At 43.2% G+C, this 22,799-nt stretch overlaps 1 protein-coding gene across 5 annotated transcripts; it reads left to right on the forward strand.

Moving 5' to 3' along the window:
* The first annotated feature begins 364 nt into the window (after nt 1-364).
* On the forward strand, nt 365-16,236 carry LOC112267458 (amyloid-beta A4 precursor protein-binding family B member 1-like). Of its 5 annotated transcripts, none has more exons than XM_042297596.1 (15): nt 365-592; nt 1,262-1,909; nt 2,058-2,266; nt 4,261-4,320; nt 5,087-5,163; nt 5,286-5,346; nt 5,534-5,680; nt 6,099-6,226; nt 10,097-10,102; nt 10,324-10,438; nt 11,898-11,982; nt 12,072-12,152; nt 13,663-13,778; nt 13,889-14,065; nt 14,250-16,236. In XM_042297596.1, exons 2-15 carry the CDS (start codon nt 1,279-1,281, stop codon nt 14,403-14,405), a joined length of 2,049 nt encoding a protein of 682 aa, XP_042153530.1. In that variant the 5' UTR covers nt 365-592; nt 1,262-1,278; the 3' UTR covers nt 14,406-16,236. The 5 variants fall into 5 exon arrangements, with proteins under 5 accessions (XP_042153530.1, XP_042153531.1, XP_042153527.1 ...); XM_042297593.1 differs by having other exon boundaries at nt 369-592; nt 12,072-12,167; XM_042297594.1 differs by lacking the exon at nt 365-592 and adding an exon at nt 690-778 and having other exon boundaries at nt 12,072-12,167.
* The last annotated feature ends 6,563 nt before the right edge of the window (nt 16,237-22,799 follow it).

Here is a 22,799-nt window from a genome sequence, read left to right on the forward strand (position 1 = left end):
TCTGTCCAACATGTTCTCAATTGGCCGACTTTTTATTAGGTCTACTATTAGGTCATTGATTTAGTACTAAAATACCTATTTAAATCTCTTTTGATAATGCATTCTGTAGACTCCGACCAGCGATCATAGCTCCCGAGTGGCGAAGCGGTCTAAGGCACTGCATCTCAGTGCAAGAGGCGTCACTACAGTCCCTGGCTCGAATCCAGGCTGTTTCACATCCGACCGTGATTGGGAGTCATATTAGGGAGGCGCACAATTGGCCCAGCGTCGTCCGGGCTTGGAAGTCATTGTAAATAAGATTTTTGTTCTTAACTGACTTGGCTAGTAAAATAAAGGTTACAACTTTTTTTTTTGTCATCATAATAATCATAAGATGGTTGAGTCAGAGATCCATCCGTACGAGGCAACACGTTGACAAATTCGTGATGTACGCCCCTACACACCAAAACGTCTGTCACAACTCTGCACAACACCGCAGCATCAGCATCTGCTGGGAATCCAGATAAACGACCCATCTCCGCCTTCATAAATGATTGTGTAAATATGTAACAATAACGAGAATATATTTGATCGAAGGACACATACAGCAGAAGTAAGTTGATTTGGTCGCTAATGGTGCACATGTTGAATTGCTGTTCTTTGTGCTCGTGTACCAATTATGGCCATATTATTATGGGTTGATGGCGGATGATGCATGATATTTCAGATGGTCACCTAGCTAGCAAGGAGGCTAACGAAGCCTCCTAGCTTGCCTTTTAGTTAGCTTGAACCACAGCTGGTATGTTAAATGAGCAACAATGCAGTATCTAACTCTTGACATGGTCATGTCATATACATTGTTATTGATTGTTTGCTAAATTAGTAACTAGTGAGACAGCTAGAGAGGCCTAGCCAACTAATATTAGCTAGTAAGTTAGCCAGCTGTCTAGCGTAGCGATGTGTCATATCTCAATGTAGCTAGCTAATGGCGCAGTTAACATTAGCTAACGTTAGCTACCTAGCTTACTAGCTAGCTATTTTCTAATTTCGATTTAATGAGTCAACGCTAGTTAGGCCGTGTAGCGAGCGAGCTAGCTTGCTAACATTACATTTACCTTGCTAACTTACTAACGTTAACGTTACAATGTCAAACAGTTGGCTAGCCAGCCAGGTCACTTGTCTCAAACTGACTCGTAACTAAACATTCGAGTGATCAGATGGGCAAAGGCATATCTTAGCTATCTATTTTATCTCTAACCATACCCTCCTCGATTCCCTTCAGAGCTGCTGTATAGTACCATGGGTGGCCATGATGATGATGACGTATCTTATCGTGTAGCCAACAACCAACATCAAGATGAAGTGCTGAAAAACAAATTGAATGACAGCGGCCTTTGGAGTGACCAAGAATCCACAGACGGCAACAATGCTAAGTGGGTCAAGGAGGGCAAGAACCAACTGAGGAAAGTAGCCGAGAAACATCAGGACCAGGACCAGAATGGGAACCAGGAGGACTTCTCTCCTCATAACACCAACGAGGAGGAGGAGAAGCAGAGGAACGAGGAGCAGACCAAATCTCCCAAGACCGCCAAGACCCTGGGTCTGAAGGAAGAAGAGCCCAATACCACCCTGAAAGAGCCACTACTCATCAACACCCTGGTGTCTGCAGAGGATAAAGATGATGAAGGCGAAGAAGACGACAAAGAGAAAGAAGATTCATCTGAGGCAGATGAAGAGGCCGGCAGTCTTATAGAGGAAGAGAGGGAGTCCGAGCAGAGGGATGCAGAGGCTGAAAGAGAGGGAAGTGGGGTGGCTAGAAATCCCTGTCTGCTGTTCTCTAATGTGAATGGAACACCAAGTGATGAAGAAACCAACTGGTCAGCACTGTCTCAGGAAAGCACTGTTGAAAGCCCTCCAAATGAAAACAAAGGTATGGGCGTGTTTGTTGAAATCAGCTGTGTGACTGTTTTGTTGGAACAACAATAATGATTATTGTCTAGTCTAACATAACAAGTGCTTCTCAGGTTGCAAGCAACGTTAAGACACCTCGTTCTAACCCTCCCCTTCTATCCACACAGAGTCCTTCTGGGACTCGGAGGCCTTTGAGGCGGACACAGACCTACCCTCTGGGTGGATGCGGGTTCGAGACACTTCAGGTACCTATTATTGGCACATCCCTACTGGCACTACTCAGTGGGAGCCTCCCTCCCCTCTGGACAAGGTGGGAGACTCCATGATGTCCTCCAGTATGTCCCTGGAGACAACACCCTGCGAGGAAGAGCCAGAGGTGAGATCTAACCCATAGGCCTTAGGGATGATGTGTTTATTTTGCAAATGTATACATAAACTGATATCACATTTACATAAGTATTCAGACCTTTTACTCAGTACTTTGTTGAAGCACCTTTGGCAGCAATTACAGCCTTGAGTCTTGAGTATGCTGCTCCAAGCTTGGCACACCTGTATTTGGGGAGTTTCTCCCATTCATCTCTGCAGATCCTCTCAAGCTCTGTCAGGTTGGATGGGGAGAGTCGCTACACAGCTATTTTCAGGTCTCTCCAGAGATGTTCGATTGGGTTTAAGTCCGGGCTCTGGCTGGGCCACGCAAGGACATTCAGAGACTTGTCCATGAAGCAACTGCTGCGTTGTCTTGGTTGTGTGCTTAGGGTTGTTGTCCTGTCGGAAGGTGAACCTTCCCCCACAGTCTGAGGTCCTGAGCACTCTGAAGCAGGTTTTCATCAAGGATCTCTCAGTACTTTACTCAGTTCATCTTTCCCCCAATCCTGACTAGTCTCCCAGTCTCTGGTGCTGAATAACATCCCCACAGCATGATGCTGCTACCATCATGCTTCACCGTAGGGATGCTGCCACCACCATGCTTCACCGTAGGGATGCTGCTACCATCATGCTTCACCGTAGGGATGCTGCTACCATCATGCTTCACCGTAGGGATGCTGCTGCTTCACCATCATCATGCTTCACCGTAGGGATGCTGCCACCACCATGCTTCACCGTAGGGATGCTGCCACCACCATGCTTCACCGTAGGGATGCTGCCACCATCATGCTTCACTGTAGGGATGCTGCTACCATCATGCTTCACCGTAGGGATGCTGCTACCATCATGCTTCACCGTAGGGATGCTGCTACCATCATGCTTCACCGTAGGGATGCTGCTACCATCATGCTTCACCGTTGGGATGCTGCCACCACCATGCTTCACCGTAGGGATGCTGCTACCATCATGCTTCACCGTAGGGATGCTGCTACCACCATGCTTCACCGTAGGGATGCTGCTACCATCATGCTTCACCGTAGGGATGTTGCCAGGTTTCCTCCAGATGTGATGCTTGGTATTCAAGCCAAAGAGTTCAATCTTGGTTTCGTCAGACCAGAGAATCTTGTTTCTCATGGTCTGAGGGTCCTTTAGGTGCCTTTTGGCAAACTCCAAGTGGGCTGTGATGTGCCTTTTACTGAGGAGTGGCTTCCGTCTGGCCACTCTACCATAAAGTGGAGTGCTGCAGAGATGGTTGTCCTTCTGGAAGGTATCCCATCTCCACAGAGGAACTCTGGAGCTCTGTCAGTGACCATCGGTTTCTTGTTCACCTCCCTGACCAAGGCCCTTCTCCCCCTATTGCTAAGTTTTGCTGGGCGCCAGCTCTAGAAAGATTCTTGGTGCTTCCAGACTTTTTCTGTTTTAAGAATGATGGAGGCCACTGTGCTTTTGGGGACTTTCAATGCTGCAGACATGTTTTGGTACCCTTCCCCAGATCTGTGCCTCGTCACAATCCTGTCTCGGAGCTATATGGACAATTCCTTCAACCTCATGGCTTGGTTTTTGCTTTAACATGCACTGTCAACTGTGGGACCTTTATATAGACAGGTGTGTACCTTTCCAAATCATGTACAATCAATTGAATTTACCACAGGTGGACTCCAATCAAGTTGTAGAAACATCTCAAGGATGATCAATGAAAACAGGATAGATCTGAGCTCAATTTCGAGTATCATAGCGAAGGGCCTGAATACTTATGTAAATAAGGTATTTCTGTTTTCTATTTTGTATAAATTAGTTAAAATGTCTTATGGGGTATTGTGTGTAGATTGATAAAGAAACATTTCGTCCATTGTAGAATAAGACTGTAACGTAACAAAATGAGGGAAAGTGGAGGGGTCTGAATCCTTTCTGAATGTACTGTATATGTTCTGAGAAGACTTGATCTATGCTCTCCCAATTTAAGACTATTTTGAGAAAAATGTCATGTTTTTGTCTGACTACTAGGAAACATGGGGGGACCTCTCTAACCCAGATGAAGGGACTAGTGATGGAGAGCTGTGGAAGGTAAGGGACAGCATGAATATTAATAAATACCAATGAGAATCAGGACATGGCCAAGACCTCACATTCAGGATATCCTTTAACACTGACAACACAGTAAAAAGAGAATCATTATTTTCATGTGTATGGAAAGTTTTTTATGTCTCCGATTATTCATTGGAAAACATCATTTGAAACATACTCAATGTAAACCCTCCCAACAGATAAGTCATTGTTATGTGGGAAATAGTAGACATGGAAGCAGAAGCACTTGACATTTCTTCGCTTCAACCGTCAAATCAAATGTATTTATAAAGCCCTTCGTACATCAGCTGATATCTCCAAGTGCTGTACAGAAACCCAGCCTAAAACCCCAAACAGCAAGCAATGCAGGTGTAGAAGCACGGTGGCTAGGAAAAACTCCCTAGAAAGGCCAAAACCTAGGAAGAAACCTAGAGAGGAACCAGGCTATGAGGGGTGGCCAGTCCTCGTCTGGCTGTGCCGGGTGGAGATTATAACAGAACATGGCCAAGATGTTCAAATGTTCATAAATGACCAGCATGGTCGTATAATAATAAGGCAGAACAGTTGAAACTGGAGCAGCAGCACGGTCAGGTGGACTGGGGACAGCAAGGAGTCATCATGTCAGGTAGTCCTGGGGCATGGTCCTAGGGCTCAGGTCAGTCAATATTTCAGTTTTAGAAACCGAGTTTAGAAAGCAGCACATTAGGATTTTGATCAACTTGGTGTTGATGAATTGACTAATTCATTGTCTTCTTGGTGATTGCAGGAGGGAGAGGTGGCATCTGACCAGAGCCTGAAGGAGTTTGAAGGGGCAACCCTGCGCTATGCATCCATCAACCTCAAGTAAGTCATGTGCTAGTGCGTTATGTGATACGCCATCTCATTCTCAGCCAAAACACTCTTAAACCCTCCTCTCTCCCTCTTGTTCTTTCTCAAATGATAACGGACTGATAACTGTCTTATAGCTGTTCCCAATACGAGGAAGAGGAGAAACTTGATCCCCATGGCACTGACCTGGAGGCTAAGGTAAATTTGAAAATCACATTTACTCTCACTAAAACGTTGAGGCAGGAAGACTAGGCATCTGTCTGTCCCTTCCCTGTTAACGTACAACTACTCTTCCCTTTCCTAATTGGACTGCGTTTGTCGGTTTATCTCTCTCCCTCTCTCTGGCCCGTCCTGTGTTCTCTCCGGCCTCTATTTGCTATGGCAGTATTTTGCCGTGCGCTCTCTGGGCTGGGTGGAGATGTCTGAAGAGGACATGGCACCGGGAAAGAGCAGCGTGGCTGTCAACAACTGCATTAGACAGCTGTCCTACCATAAACACAACCTCCATGACACTGCTGGCATCTGGGGAGAGGTGAGTCTGAGGAGCAGGGCCACAGGAAGGGACTGGGGTGGGCTCTTCCTGTCTGGGGGAAGAGCCTAGTGATGGGGTTGATGTTTGGGCGAAGACCCTCTGTTTACCTTGCTTTGTCTTTTTTTTTTACCCAGCAACTGAAGCAATTACCTCTCACATTGACTGCTATTCCCTGCAACTGCTCTGTGTTGAATCATGTTGAATATCAGAGTAATTATAATCGTCCATATGGACCACTGCTTGGGAATGTCTCTTCATCTAAACCCGGATCAAGTCTAACAGTTGTTTGCTATAGTATTATTAGTTGTAGCACAGATGGGCACATTGAAATGTAATTTGATAGATTGCTATGTCATTCAATTTGCTGTGCATGGTGGTGCTTCAGGAGGATCAATATATGTTTGTGTTGTGTTACCAGGGTAAGGACATGCTGATGGTCCTGCAGAATGACACTATGAATCTGATCGACCCACTGGGACAGACTCTGCTGCACTCGCAGCCCATCGCCAGCATCCGCGTGTGGGGCGTGGGCCGAGACAACGGCAGGTCAGTGTCCACCAGAACAACCAGACGCTGTTTGGCACCACATCTGCACTACTGTGGCAGTCAGTTAAGTGGTTTAGCTACTTTTACAGGAACAGAAAATGCTGTTTTAACTCTTTAGAAATTGTACTATTTTATATAGTTTTTATTTAGAGCTTTTTGTTAGTTAATTGTCTATCTAGTCTTAGCAGTCAACTTACTATTACTTCATGACCATCCACACCTAATTAAGATATATTTGGCACTGGGAATTACATAATAGCTGGTAATTTGTTCCATTTTCTTAAAGGTTCAGAAATCGTTCCTCATTGCTAAAATTCAAATAGTTTACCTAATTTCAGTTTGTGACAAAACAAGCAAGTATAGTGTAGAGCAGGTATTGCAGTTCCGTCGGGGGGACGTTTTCCAACGGGGCTATCTATACATTTGGATGATTATTTATTTTTTTGCCTGAGTTGCCTCATTTCACTGTCCATTTTTTTTAACCATCTAGTGTTGAGCGAAATAACACAATGACAAATACAAGCAGCCTAGTCAAATAATTAACATCCATTCACATTAACTGTTAATCTCTGGCAGGAATTCCACTAATGGTCTGTATGTAGCCAAACATAGCTGCTGCTCATGTTGGGATGTGTACTGATGGTGCAAAAGCCATGACAGGGAGACATAGTGGAGTGGTAATGCGCGTGCAAGCAGTTGCTCCAGACACCACTTGGGCACCATGCAAATCAAATCAAATTTTATTTGTCACATACACATGGTTAGCTGATTTTAATGTGAGTGTAGCAAAATGCTTGTGCTTCTAGTTGCGACAATGCAGTAATATCCAACGAGTAATCTAACCTAACAATTCCACAACTACTACCTTATACACACAAGTGTAAAGGAATGAATAAGAATTGGTACATAAAAAAAATATATGATTGAGTGATGGTATAGAGTGGATGGTATAGAGTACAGTATATACATATGAGATGAGTGATGTAGGGTATGTAAACATATAAAAGTGGCATTTTTAAAGTGGCTAGTGATACATTTATTACATCAATTTTTCCATTATTAAAGTGGCTGGAGTTGAGTCAGTAAAAGTCGCAGCAGCCACTCAATGTTAGTGGAGGCTGTTTAACAGTCTGATGGCCTTGAGATAGAAGCTGTTTTTCAGTCTCTCAGTCCCTGCTTTGATGCACCTGTACTGACCTCTCCTTCTGGATGATAGCGGGGTGAACAGGCAGTGGCTCGGGTGGTTGTTGTCCTTGATGATCTTTATGGCCTTCCTGTGACATCGGGAGGTGTAGGTGTCCTGGAGGGCAGGTAGTTTGCCCCCGGTGATGCGTTGTGCAGACCTCACTACCCTCTGGAGAGCCTTACGGTTGAGGGCGGTGCAGTTGCCGTACCAGGCGGTGATACAGCCCGACAGGATGCTCTTGATTGCGCATCTGTAACAGTTTGTGCTGCTGCGCCTTCTTCACCACGCTGTTTGTGTGGTTGGACCATTTTAGTTTGTCCGTGATGTGTACGCCGGGGAACTTAAAACGTTCTACCCTCTCCACTACTGTCCCGTCAATGTGGATAGAGGGGTGCTCCCACTGCTGTTTCCTGAAGTCCACGATCATCTCCTTTGTTTTGTTGATGTTGAGTGTGAGGTTATTTTCCTGACACCACACTCCGAGGGCCCTCACCTCCTCCCTGTAGGCCGTCTTGTCGAGAGGTCTTTTGCTGCCAAGGGAATGCCTGACACCACACTCCGAGGGCCCTCACCTCCTCCCTGTAGGCCATCTTGTCGAGAGGTTCTTGCTGCCAAGGGAATGCCTGACACCACACTCCGAGGGCCCTCACCTCACCTCTCTCCTTGCTGCCATGGGAATGCCTGACACCACACTCCGAGGGCCCTCACCTCCTCCCTGTAGGTCGTCTCGTCGAGAGGCTCTTTTGCTGCCAAGGGAATGCCTGACACCACACTCCGAGGGCCCTCACCTCCTCCCTGTAGGTCGTCTCGTCGAGAGGCTCTTGCTGCCAAGGGAATGCCTGACGGCTTGAAAGACGTTTTGACACTATAGTGAAAATGGTTCACTTTGTTAAAACAAGGCCCCTGAACTCTTGTGTATTTTCTGCATTATACAATGATATGAGCAGCGACCATGTAACGCTTTTACAACATACAGAAGTGCACTGGTTATCAAGGGGCAAAGTACAGTTTTTTTTAAATCGAGAGACGAGCTTAAAGTTTTCAGAATCAGAATCTAGGATTACAGGGACTCTCCACAACTATATTCAATGTGAGGGACAAAATTGAGGCTTTGATTAAGAAGTTGAAGCTTTTCTCTGTCTGCATTAACAAGGACAACACACAGGTCTTTCCATCATTATTTGCACACAAAAAATCATATGAACTCAAGCTTACGGACAATGTCAAATGTGATATAGCGAAGCACCTGAGTGAGCTGGGTGTGCAATTACGCAGGTACTTTCCCAAAACGGACGACACAAACAACTGGATTCGTTATCCCTTTCATGCCCTGCCTCCAGTCCACTTACCGATATCTGAACAAGAGAGCCTCATTGAAACAAGCGGTTCTGTGACAATGTAATTGAATCAGAAGCCACTGCCAGATTTCTGGATTGGGCTGTACTCAGAGTATCCTACCTTGGAAAATCGCGCCGTTAAGGCACTGATGCCCTTTGTAACCACGTACCTATGTGAGAGTGGATTCACGGCCCTCACTAGCATGAAAACTAAATACAGGCACAGACTGTGTGTAGAAAATGAGACTCTCTCCAATACAAACCAACATTGCAGAGTTATGTGCATCCTTTCAAGCACACCTTCTCATTAACCTGTGGTGAGTTATTCACAATGTTTGATGAACAAATAAGGTTTTATATGTAAGATGGCTAAATAAAGAGCAAAATGATTATTATTATTTGTGCCCTGGTCCTATAAGAGCTCTTTGTCACTTCCCTCTAGCCGGGTTGTAACAAACTCACACTCATTCTTATGTTTACTAAATTTAGTGTGTGTGTGGCAGGCTTTCAATGATGTAAAAAAACAACATTTGAGAGTGCACTGACCCTGGTGCTAGAGGGGGTACGCAGCTGGAGGTTGAATGTTCGAAGGGGTACGGGTCTATAAAACGTTTGGGAACCACTGGTGTAGAGAATCATTGTACCATCTAAACCACAGTGAAATATATTTTCCATAACTAAAAGTATTGTATTTTCAGCTGTTTGAAACTGGTGTACAAAACCGAAAGTAAAAGATGCAAAAACGAAGCACGGGAAGCATAGAAATGGAGCAAATACAATAGATCTTGCCGCTTCTTAGACTTGCTTTCAATCCGAATGAGATGTATAACTCTTTTCTATGTGAATTTGGTCGAATCTACCAAATAAGTTCCATATTGCAACTTTAGGTATTACTAAAACATATTAGTTTTCATGCCTTAGGGTCGAGTTTTCCCATCCTAGACTGGATATGGGTCTGTTTTCCACTTATTTGCCCATTTAAAAACTGTGAGTCATTTAAGGCTGCACGTACACAGACAGCCCAGTTCTGATCTTTTTTCATCTAATTGGTCATCAGATCTTTTTAGAGCTGAACTGATTAGTAAAAAGACCAACTAGTTCCAAACAGGTCTGAATTGGGCTGCTTTTGTAAATGCAGCCTATGAGTCCAATGGCATGTTCAAATACTGCAACCCTGAGACACCACTGCCCTCTGGTGGGTTGTCCATTGTATTGCAATTACATTTACTTTCAAGGCATTGGCATTCACTTAATATCAGATTTCCATTTTCGACTAGTGTTTTTGTAATAACTGTGATTTAACTGTCCATTATTTATTTTCATGCTGCATTTTGCTGCCCTATACAGGGAAAGGTATTGTACACATTTCTCTTTGGTCTTTATGCTCTCATGTCCCATGGTGTTTTTCCTACATATAGTTTAATTGATTGTATTGTCATATCTAACATGATTCATTGCAATAATCTTTGTGTTTTCAGTTTTTCTTGTCTGTTGCTATCATTAAATTTAGAGAAATGCATTTGGTTCATGTACCAGTATGTAAATGGTGTACTTCTCTGTATTTGTTACAACAGAGACTTTGCTTATGTCGCGCGAGACAACCTGACCCAGGTACTCAAGTGTCACGTGTTCCGCTGTGACTCACCTGCCAAGAACATCGCCACCAGTCTGCATGAGATGTGTTCCAGGGTGATTCTTCTATGTCTTCTATGTCACATACACTGCTGGTCCAAAGTTTTAGAACACCTACTCATTCAAGGGTTTTTCTATATTTTTACTGTTTTCTACATTGTAGAATAATAGTGAAGACATCAAAACTATGAAATAACACATGGAATCATGTAATAACTAAAAAAGTGTTTAAAAAAATCCAAATATATTTCATATTTGAGATTCTTCAAATAGCCACCCTTTGCCTTGATGACAGCTTTGCACACTCTTTGCTTTCTCTGAACCAGCTTCACCTGGAATGCTTTTTCAACAGTCTTGAAGGAGTTCCCACATATGCTGAGCACTTGTTGGCTGCTTTCCCTTCACTCTGTGGTCCGACTCATCCTAAACCATCTCAATTTGCTTGTGGCAGCCATGCTGGTTAAGTGTGCCTTGAATTCTAAATAAATCACACCATAACACCACCACCTCCATGCTTCACAGTGTGAAATACACATGCAGAGATGATCTTTTCACCCACTCGGCATCTCACAAAGACACAACGGTTCCAGAACAAAGGACAGATTTCCACTGGTCTAATGTCCATTGCTTGTGTTTCTTGGCCCAAGCAAGTCTCTTCCTCTTATTGGTGTCCTTTAGTAGTGGTTTCTTTGCAGCAATTTGACCATGAAGGCCTGATTCACGCAGTCTCCTCTGAACAGTTGATGTTGAGATGTGTCTGTTACTTGAACTCTGAAGCATTTATTTGGGCTGCAATTTCTGAGGCTGGTAACTCTAATGAACTCATTGTCTGCAGCAGAGGTAACTCTGGGTCTTCCATTCCTGTGGCGGTCCTAATGAAAGCCAGTTTCACCATAGCGCTTGCGTGATGGTTTTTGCGACTGCACTTGAAGAAACTTTCAAAGTTCTTGAAATGTTCCAGATTGTCTAACCTTCATGTCTTAAAGTAATGGCCTGTTGTTTCTCTTTGCTTATTTGAGCTTTTCTTGCCATAATATGGACTTGGTCTTTTATCAAATAAGGGTGGTATACAGAAGATAGCCCTACCTAATCACAACACAACTGATTGTCTCAAACGCATTAAGAAGGAAAGAAATTCTACAAATTAACTTTGAACAAGGCACACCATTTAATTGAAATGCATTCCAGGTGACTACCTTATGAAGCTGGTTGAGAGAATGTCAAGAGTGTGCAAAGCTGTCATCAAGGCAAAGGGTGGCCATTCGAAGAATCTCAAATATAAAATATATTTTGATAAAACCCTTTTGGTTACTATATGATTCCATATGTGTTATTTCATAGTTTTGATGTCTTCATTACTATTCTACAATGTAGAAAATAGTAAAAATATAGAAATACCCTTGAATGAGTAGGTGTTCTCAAACTTCTGACTGGTACTGTATCTAATATACTATTTCCTGTGGAATGACTCATTTCATGATGACTTGACCATGTCTTTCTCTCTCTGTACATTCAGATAATGACAGAGAGGAAGCTATCCAAGCCATTTCTGAGCAGGTACAATTATGACCAGTGCAAACCCATGGAGATTCCTGCTCAAGGTAACCCCTGTGATAGGGTTATAGAGTTAATTTTATAACAGACGTACAACACTAGACACTAACTCCCTTCACATTTTCTTCCTCTGCAGAGTTTCCCGTTCCAAAAAATGAGAATTTCCAACGTTTCCTTGTATATTACCTTGGTAACGTACCTGTGTCCAAGCCTGTAGGTAAGGGACGCATGGGTAAGAAAATCTTTTATTTACTTAGTTGTTAGGTAAATACACTATATATACAAAAGTATGTGGACACCGCTTCAAATTAGTGGATTCCAGCCACACCCCTTGCTGATAGGTGTATAAAATCGAGCACACAGCCATGCAATCTCCATACTCAAACATTGGCAGTAGAATGGCCTTACTGAAGAGCTCCGTGACTTTCAACGTGGCACCAACATAGAATTTGTCAAATTTCTGCCCTGTTACAGCTGCCCCGGTCAACTGTAAGTGCTTTTATTTTGAAGTGGAACCGTTTAGGAGCAACAACGGCTCAGTCGCGACGTGGTAGGCCACACAAGCTCACAGAACATGGCTGCCAAGTGCTGAAGCGCATAAAAATCATCTGTCCTTTGTTGCAACACTCACTACTGAGTTCCAAACTGCCTCTGGAAGCAATGTCAGCGCAATAACTGTCAGTCGGGAGCTTAATGAAATGGGTTTTCATGACCGAGCAGCCGCACACCATCCTAAGATCACCATACTCAAATCAAATCAAAATCAAATTTTATTTGTCACATACACATGGTTAGCAGATGTTAATGCGAGTGTAGCGAAATGCTTGTGCTTCTAGTTCCGACAATGCAGTAATAACGAGCAAGTAATCTAACTAACAATTCCAAAAAAAAACTAGCCATGCTCAATGCCAAACGTCGTCTGGAGTGGTGTAAAGCTCGCCAATGGACTCTGGAGCAGTGGAATCGCATTTTCTTGAGTGATGAATCACACTTCACTATCTGGCAGTCTGACAGGCGAATCTGGGTTTGGCGAATGCCAGGGGAACGCTACCTGCCCCAAATGCATAGTGCCACCTGTAAAGTTTGGTGGAGGAGGAATAATGTTTTTCATGGTTCAGGCCCCTTAGTTCCAGTGAAGAGAAATCTTAATGCTACAGCATACAATGACATTCTAGACGATTCTGTGCTTCCAACTTTGTGGCAACCGTTTGGGGAAGGCCCTTACCTGTTTCGACATGACAATGCCCTGTGCACAAAGCGAGGACCATACAGAAATGGTTTGTCGAGATCATTATGGAAGAACTTGGCTGACCTGCACAGAGCCCTGACCTCAACCCCATTAAACATCTTTGGGATGAATTGGAACGCAGACTCTCTAAGCCAGGCCTAATCGCCCAACATCAGTGCCCGACCTCACTAATGCTCTTGAGGCTGAATAGAAGCAAGTCCCTGCAGCAATGTTCAAACATCTAGTGGAAAGCCTTCCCAGAAGAGTGGAGGCTGTTATAGCAGCAAAGGGGGGGACCAATTCCATATTAATGTCCATGATTTTGGATTAAGATGTTCGATGAGCAGGTGTCCACAAACTTTTGGTCATTTATATCTGTGCAGCAAAACATCTGGCAGTGCTCTGTGTGGGACTGTGTTTTGCTTCACTGCATACATGGCTCCTCCCATGCAGTTTACCTTGAGGATACTGTTAACAGTAGAACGTTCTCATCTCCTAGGTGTGGACACAATCAATGATGCTTTGGTAGCTGCAATGAACAGCACAAGGAAGCAGGATTGGACCCCCGTCTCTGTCAACGTGGCCCCTGCCACTCTCACCATCCTCACCAGAGAGGTAGTTACTAACTAACCCATCCACACCGTCATCTCCGTTACACAGAGTATTCGTAGGGGTCATGTCAGAATGGCTCTCTCCTGACTGATGTGTCCCCTTGTCCTCCCCAGACTGAGGAGGTTTTGTCAGAGTGCCGGGTGCGGTTCCTGTCTTTCATGGGTGTGGGGAAGGACGTCCACACCTTTGCCTTCATCATGGCCGAGGGCCCCGGGGACTTCATCTGTCACATGTTCTGGTGTGAGCCCAACGCTGCCAGCCTGAGTGAGGCGGTGCAGGCCGCCTGCATGGTGGGTCAGCAGACTGAACAGTGGACTCCATTATGGATTATTAAGTGGTCTAGAGAGACTGGATGATATGTTGTCTATAATATAGAACATTTCATGAATGCCTGTCAATGTTTCCTTGAATAGTATTGATTAGTTTTAGTGTCTTTACTGATGGAGTCCTATTGTATGTTCGTTCTGTCCTCAGCTGCGCTACCAGAAGTGTCTGGACGCGAGGCCTCCCAGCCTGGGCTCCTGCCTGCCCTCTCCCCCTGCTGACTCCGTGGCCCGCCGGGTCAGGATCGGGGTCCAGAGTCTGCTGGGAAGCTTCAAGCAGTACAGGTCAGGGTCCCAGTCCCCCTGAGCAGAAGAGAGAAGATCCCCCCCCAGTAACACTAACCCATCACAGCAGCTCCAGCTTACTCCTCTAACTCTCATTCTCCCTTTCCTATCGGACTTGCACTCTTTTTGGCCTTCCTTAGAGAATGTCTTGTCATTAGTGTATGGCGTTATATGTAACTGAGGAAATGCTTACTTACTAGTGATTGCAAAGTGTTTTTCTATACATCTACTGTATAACTCTCCTTTAGCTTTGTACTCAAACTGAATGAGCCCTGACAACGACCCGTTGTTTGTTCTGTTGCTGGGATGTCATCTGTTTGTCACTATTTTTGTGTTTTAGCAGAAACCATGTCTGGCAGGAAGTGTTCGTATGACGGGATGTAAGTACATGTTTCTTCACAGTAGGAGGTTAGGACGTATTTAGGACGATTCTACACAGAAATCCATTTCATTTCTTCCTCAGTGCAATTATGGTTGAGTCATGGGACCATGCTTCTCCGGACAGTAACACCTCTTTTTCTACTGGTGTCTAAAGGTCATGCAATCACGGTCGGGAACCTAGTATAGTAGTCTCCTGATGTTTGTTTTCTACCATGTCAATACCCTGTACACTCCTCAGCCTTTCTACTCCTGCCCAAATGAGCTTCTTGACACTAGCCATCTTAGAGCCCAAGTAGAGTGTGTTGTAGTCTTCTGTTAAATAAGTGTAGAATCATGTGTCGTAGTGAACAACCACTGATTTCAGGGTATGCTGGAGTTGCTTCCCATACATTTTCATCAACATTTGCAAGTTCAGTGCTTGTGTGCAATAATCAGACTTTCCTGTATGTGGTGTTGGTAGAATGGCTTCCATAGGCTTATATAGCAGCACACTGTGCTGTGGTTTCTTTAATGTAGGGGCCTGGCTATATCTGACTAGTGCTTGGCCAACAAAAAGAGCCAATGGTGAAAATAGACTTCTGGTCATAAAAAAGTGACCTATAAAATACAGCATCTCAAGGCCTCGGTTTTCCATCTGTTAGTCAACCACAGCTTTTAACCACCTCCACTGAATAGTAGTGTAGGACCTCACCACACACTGCATGTTTTAATAGCTCAGAGGAATAACCAGGATCATATCTGCCTGCAGCGGTTTAGTGCTGAACTCTTAGTTATTGTAACATACTAGATGTGTGCTACTTCAAGGCCTGAATTCTGTACCTGTTAAGTGTTTGTAAGGCATGTCACTAGCCTGTATCCGTGTCTATCAATATATATGCTAGTAGTAGATTAGTTGTCACTGTCAGGTCCTTTCCACTGAGTAGCTGAGAGCAGGTCAGTATCTGTCTCCCTTAGTCACCGCCCTGGGACAGGGATAACATTGAGAGGATGACTCCAGTGTTTTAGGATTCTGTTGTTCCACTTTTTGCTCTGTTTGGCCCTGGACACTCTTACGTATTGTTTGTAAACACTATCATGGACACTACTGAGGAGCAGTTGCGCATTTTTGATTATTGATTGTATTAGAGAACGTTTTTATGTTTAAAAAAACGGATGAATTGTGTTTCAGAAGTATTTAGTGCAATAGTTATTTGACCTATAACAAAATAAAACTTGTAAAATATAGAAACACTATCTGAAATTAGACTAGATTGTATTGTATAATACTATAGTGTATCTTTTGTCACCGCTCACTTATCATTGTGCTCTTTTTTTCTAATTCTGTTGTTAGTACTTCCAAGGTCAACATTAAAAACAAGTGAGTGTTGGAACACTAGCTTATTAATTTATTTCACAATTTATGTAAATTAGGTGTATAAAATGTATCTGTATATAAAAGTCCCTGCACAATAAATAAATGTCAACATATCTTATTTTTGGTGTTGCATAGTTTTTTGCACAATTTGCATGGTTTTGGTGTGATGTGACTGAGTGAAGCCATGTGGATTGGAGAGATTGTATTCCAAAGAGCAGTTATTAGATTAGATCTGTCTGTAAATTATGTCTCCTTTCGTAACTGGTGGCAGAACCACAGAATTCCTCATTTTTCAATCAATGGATTTTATCAGACAATTCCTGGCAATCCCATTAAAATGGAAGAGAAGCCAGGCAGGCTGTCAAGTCCTTTTCATATGTATGAAACCTGCTGACATTGGTTTTACCATATGTATTGTGAGAGGTGCAAGAATAGAGAGAGATTGAGGACTCATTGTATCTGTGCCATTATAGCTTCTGTGACAGCCTCAAGGGCGCTGACCATGCTATCTCCATTTTGAGGTAGTCCATTTTCTTCACGATTGGCTGATCCCTCCTGATGACTCAGTTGGACATGACTCCAACGGGTCACCAGGATGGTTTGGTTAATGAAGTTGGAAGTCCCACCCAGTTGACTACATTAAAATTATGGAAGCCCTCAATGGCGCTGCCTATGCTAATATGGCCTTTTGGCCAATAAAGGCCTCTATCATTCTCTGTGGGTGCAATTACCATGCATGAATACCATGCAGAGGTCACCCCATGTCATCTCTTTATTCATGACTCTATGCTGCCCCCTCCTGGTGTGTTCAAAATGCCCAGGGACAGAGGCTGGTTATTGTTTCCGCAGGAGATGATTTTGGGGATAAAAGGATACTGTATATAGGCTGGTTGTTTCCACAGGAGATGATTTTGGGGATGAAAGGATACTGTATATAGGCTGGTTATTGTTTCCGCAGGAGATGATTTTGGGGATGAAAGGTGCACATCAAGTGGTTCAGGCCCAGACGGGTAATGGACTCTTCGTCGATACGAGGATATCTTTCCTATTCCCTGCCAGCGGGACTGCACTGCTGTGGGACACATCAAGGGCTTGGTGGTAATCGGGTCCTTTTTAAGGGATTGGCCAGCTCCCCGCCCCATTTACTCTGGATTGGTGGTGTGTTTGGGGTTTTGCTTGTGTTCCCTCGTCCCTCATGTTTCCGGTGTAGTTTAATTCATTTGTGGCGTGCTGGCTGACAGTGGGTGGGTGTCTGAGTTCAGTGTCTTGTTGATGGAGGTGACCCATATCAAAGACCTTCTACCCTTTGCTACCTCCACTCAGAACGGAGGTTATTTTAGCCTATACATCTGTATGCTCAAACAACATGCTATAGATTTGATCTAGGTTATTATTAAGTGTTAGAAAATAATATTTATTTAGCACAAGTCCTTACATGAAAATGTGCTCTTCAAATGCAACAAAATAGAATTATTTCTGTCTCTTGATTTTCCTATATCCCCAAATGTAATCATATTGTTCCATATGATTATGAATGTGTGGTGGTATGTTTTTCGCCGTCCTTGCTTAAATCCCATTGTTCTGTGTCTTTATTCTACTGTTTGCCATCACGCTGAAACACATTTCTGATGGCTATTTCAGTGTGTGTGAGTGTCTGACTACATTTACTTACACATGTGCCTGTGGTAGTCTTTCACATGTGTCAATCACAATTTAAAGAAGTTCGGCTCACGGAGAAATAATCACAATTATAATTATTTTTTATAATTATGCATATAGTATTTGTGTAATGGAGATTAATTTTGAGTAATGAATGTGTAGTCTTGTGGAACATTGCTTCTCCTCTCAGAGTTGTGGAGTGGGCTCATATCTTCACTGCTGGGCATTTGAATCTAATCACACATCTACAGTAGAACATTGTGGATAAAGGAAGTGAACAGCAGCTTCATCTTAAACCTGGTATCAAGGTCTGACAGAGATGATTGAAGTCCCTGTAGGATACATCCTCCTCTTGGTTCTCATGGTGTGAATAGATCCACTTCATTGAATGAGGATTCTCAAATCCCTGAGAAGCTTTCCGGTGGAAATGTGCGTTTATTAAGAAGGTTACTTTTGTTTTTCCTCTTTTGTTTAGAGTTTGTGGTAGTCAGGAAAGACGCTGTTGGGCTCTGAGTGTCAGTCAGGTCACAGTGAATCAATCACAACCACAGGAGAGGAATTTGTACAACACAGAGGTGGATCAACTTCGCAGAGTCAGGAGGGAGAGAGAGAAAGAGAGGGAAGGTAACAAAGGATGGACAGTGAGAGAGATGGAAAAAGGGATAAGAAGCTGTTGCGTGCGCAGGAATTCATCATGTGGGCGTATTGATGTTGGCTTTCAGATGTTTTGTTTACATTTCTACCCTTTCATGACAAAATGAAAATGTAACTTCTATCTTATGACGTGTGTCAAAAGCTTTTTAGTATTTTGAGGTAGCACTATACATAATCAAGATAAATGTAGGCTACATATAATGGCAGAGTTTCTATCAAATGTTCTCTTCAGGGCTGATGGGTTTATGTCAACATTTCCTTTGTCATGTGTCCCATAACATTGGTTGAATTTTGTCAAAAATATTCAGAGCACATAAAATGCAATGTGACTGAAAATGGTTGATTGATTCAGTTTGATTTTGGGGATGTTTGTGGGGAATATATGCAAATGCATGTGTCTGGTTCTATTAGTGGAAGGTTCCTCCGGTGGTTTTAGTCTTTTGTTTCCTGTCCCATGTGCATTGAGTGAAAGGTTCAAAGGGCATATTCCCGAAGCCTCTCTGGTATTCACTTTAGTGGGTGTGACATACCATTAAGTAGAGGTATTATTTCCCTACTATCAACATCCCCCTTGGTTTTCTTCTGCTTTGCAGGAAGCTGGCTTTAATTTGTTGTTGCTAATAGGGAGGCTGAATGTTTTCTTCAATCAGAGTGTTCATTATGGACATGAATTAATCAAAATGACAGCATATGCTTTCTGGACACGTAAAATATCTCCCCAGCATGCACTGTAATTCTCCTTATTGAATGTATCCTTGAATCTTTGTCAAAGGAAAAGGGTGGAGACGGGGAAGAAAATCAAGATGCATTTTGAAAAACACACCACAAATTGACATGTGCCCTCTGATGTAGATTTCTTTGCCACTTACCTTAAAACCCAGCTTGTATTGCCTCAGACATAGCATATATATGAGCTGTGAACGACAGCGAATGTAGAATGCATGAATAGTCATTTACTTTCCACTACCAGTATGCGCACAAAGCCTCTGAACCTGTCGCAAGTCTTTCACAACAGAATTTGCCCTTTTGTTTCCAGACGAATATATTCTTCTCTTCTTCACCTTGGTCCTCCCCTCCTTCCCCTCTTCTGTATTAAAACTGGTCCAAGTCTATTGCAGAGTAATTACTTTAGAGAACAGGAATTTATGTTCACGAGTGAGTGGTGGTTCATTTTTCTTTAGTGCTCCACTGTGTCCCTGGAATGTTCCATCGTCAAACTAAGATGACAGACCAATTCCTATTCCCATATCAAACCTGTTCTGAGAGCACTGTCAGTCTGTTATGGTCAGGGATTATAGTTCATAGAAATTACACATCTAATTAGTTTGAAGGAAACACTCTCAAAGCAGTATCTGAAATGTTTCTAAATACAACAGGATCCTGGGAACACCCCTTGTCTGTGAGCTCAAAGAACTGACGAACTGCAGATCACATACTTCATTTAAATCAGGATTCCTCACATCTCTTTCCAGTCCTAGTAAAGCTCAGCTCATGCCTAAATTAACTTGTTGATTGGTTTACAGGTGTACTCATTTAGAGTGAGATTAATCTAGTAAAACATGAGGCTCTTTGAGAAAGAGAGGACTTCTCAATCCCATTCTCTGGTGTATCTTGCTCCAGAGATACTCCTAGTTTCATAGACCCCAATCCTCTCGTGGCACACAGCAGCAAATTGCATCGTTACTTTGCAAATTTGTTCAAGCAATCAACTCAATCTCGCTTGGGGTACCAATCTGACAACAGGCATGATTATAATCCTGGGCGGCTCACTGGCTGTCTCCGGGGAGAGGAATGACAGGAGAATGACAATGAAGCTTGAAATTGTTTATTATATTTCCACCTTTCCCTATTTTCTCCATCATTCCTCAGCTCAGGACCAGACCAATGCTGCTCCATTTCAATGTCTTAGCACAGCCAAACTACCACCATTTTGACACCACTACCGTGATAGGGTCTTTGTGTTAGTAAAGCAGTCTTGCATGTAATCTTTTTTGATCTGGGGGACTGAGCCTAGCAGCGGTTTGTTCAAGTAAAGACCTGCCATGGCAGAAAGGAACATCTGTGATGTTTGGGAATGAGGATAAGGCCTATGCAAAGTCTGAGTCAAAACAGTGGCTATGGATTAGAACTGATGACCAGTGCCCCTTAGTGTGGCTGCGGACGGAGCGTGTGGCTGCGGACGGAGCGCGTGGCTGCGGATGGAGCGTGTGGCTGCGGACGGAGCGAGTAGCTGCGGATGGATTGGATGGAGTGTGGCTGTGGACGGAGCGGGTGGAGCGTGTGGCTGCAGGCAGAACGCATGGCGGGGACTTTTCTAAAGATCCACTAAAAGTTTTAAATCAAGTCTTTCCATGTAAATGCACCAACAGAGACTGCATTAGCCCGGGTCTATTTGGCTTTAAACCAAATACATTACATTTACCTGAGGAAGGGCTTTGGAATACAGAGTCAGGCGTAGCAGAAGGAGATGAAATGACCTGATGGGAAGTAGGAGAGGAGGGGGCCCAGGCTGTTGATTCTCATTTCACCACCCGTCCTCATGTCCCAGTAAGGATGTCTGAGACAGAGATAAATACTGCCAGCACTGTGATTTATAAGCTGTGCAGCGGACAGAATTTACCCATTACCTGACTGGGTTCACAAGGCCCACAGGTCTACACAGAGTCCACTGCAGACAGACTCTCCGACCCTCTCTTCCCGTCTCCCTTTTTCACTCTCTCCCACTATCCTCCCTGCTTCTCCCTCGTCCACAACACAGAATGACAATCTCCTCCCTGCTGATCCAGTCCTGCTCTGATTTGAAATTTTAGACTAAACAGACTGTGAGCACAGGGTTGATTCTCTTTCAGAAATAATAGAGATTATGTATTGGGGTGTGTGTGATAGTGTAGTAACATGCATTACCATGAAAGCATAAACAGAAAATATTCCCCAAAATAAATATAATGATGAGACTATGAAAATAATATGCTAATGTATGTAGTTGGTCAGTGAACATTGTTTGTGAAGTAATAACAGTGGGCCTTAACAGTATGCTGCGTTCAGAAGTGTGAAACTCTGATCATAATGCTTTATAAACGGGGACCAATGAGATCAGTGCATTCGCTTGCTTTGAACTCATTGAGAACGGCGATTTGCTGATGGCAAACAAGCCACCCAGTTGACTACTTTAAAATGGTGGAAGCCTTCAATGGCAATGTCCATGCAAAAATTGGTTATATCCTATTGAGTCCTCTAACTAACTCTGTAAAAATGTGACATTGAATAGTTCAGAACCATCATTGGATTGTATCTATTTCCTTGGATTATAAACAAATCCTTGGATTTGGATGTAAGGACTCAAACCAGAGGTTCTTGTAGGACTAAGCCTTTCATTTCTACCCTGAATTTTCTCTTTGGACTGTTGGCTCTGACAGGATTATTCATTTGTTGATTATTTAATCATTATTTTGTTATGTTAAACCCTTATAGTTTTCCTATAAAGAATAGACTATTAGTGCACTAACCAAGTTCCCCAATCTTTAATTTCTGGCAAGTTTGTGGTTTATGCAAGTTACAGTGTCTGTTTTGGTTGGTGCTTGTATCTTTAATGTTTACTGTAGATCTTTACAAATGTCACCGAACTCAATTTTGATGGAACATCCTGTTTTTATTTGACCCCTTATGTCTTTGGTTGTTGAAATGCCTCCTTTGTTCAGAAGTTGAGCACCAAGCCACCAAATATCAGTTCTTTTCTTGTGATGTGAGACTCCATGTCATGTTTCATTCCTCCCATCTCTAAAACATGACCAGTGTCTGTCTGGGTGCCCTCCACTGTAACCTCAGTGATATTAGGCTTCTCTCTGAATTGCTGCCTGTCGAGTGTATTACACCATGTCTATCGATTCTGAAATCGAGATGGAGCTTGATATATATCAAATCAAATCAAATGTATTTATATAGCCCTTCGTACATCAGCTGATATCTCAAAGTGCTGTACAGAAACCCAGCCTAAAACCCCAAACAGCAAGCAATGCAGGTGTAGAAGCACCCGCAGGTGTAGAAGCACACAGTATATATATATATATATATATACTAAGTTTGTTTATGTGTGTACTGGGTCTGGTTCAAAGTGGATGATTGAATGTGTACATCCATTACATAGTCAATTACAAATAGTACCGCATGTATACATATTGTTGGGTATGTAGCAATACATGGACTAAATGATGAAATCATTTGAAAAGAGAGGTTTAGAGTATGTAGAAACAAAGTTAGCATGCGTTTAGCATCCTGTAGCAGACAGTAGAAAATAAGATCATCTCTGCACTGCAGGCTATTGTGTTTCCTCCAGTGTTAAATAGAACTGGCTCTGCCAGTAATATGGGT

Source organism: Oncorhynchus tshawytscha, linkage group LG14, assembly GCF_018296145.1.
Source record: "Oncorhynchus tshawytscha isolate Ot180627B linkage group LG14, Otsh_v2.0, whole genome shotgun sequence".
Taxonomy (NCBI): Eukaryota; Metazoa; Chordata; class Actinopteri; order Salmoniformes; family Salmonidae; genus Oncorhynchus; species Oncorhynchus tshawytscha.

Excerpts from the sequence above, each read along its gene's own strand:
- LOC112267458 (XM_042297593.1), top strand. The coding sequence starts at position 1,279 with ATGGGTGGCCATGATGATGATGACGTATCTTATCGTGTAGCCAACAAC. Across the intron at positions 5,347-5,533 it reads GCACTGACCTGGAGGCTAAG|TATTTTGCCGTGCGCTCTCT; the intron begins GTAAATTTGAAA and ends TTGCTATGGCAG. Across the intron at positions 5,681-6,098 it reads CTGCTGGCATCTGGGGAGAG|GGTAAGGACATGCTGATGGT; the intron begins GTGAGTCTGAGG and ends TTGTGTTACCAG.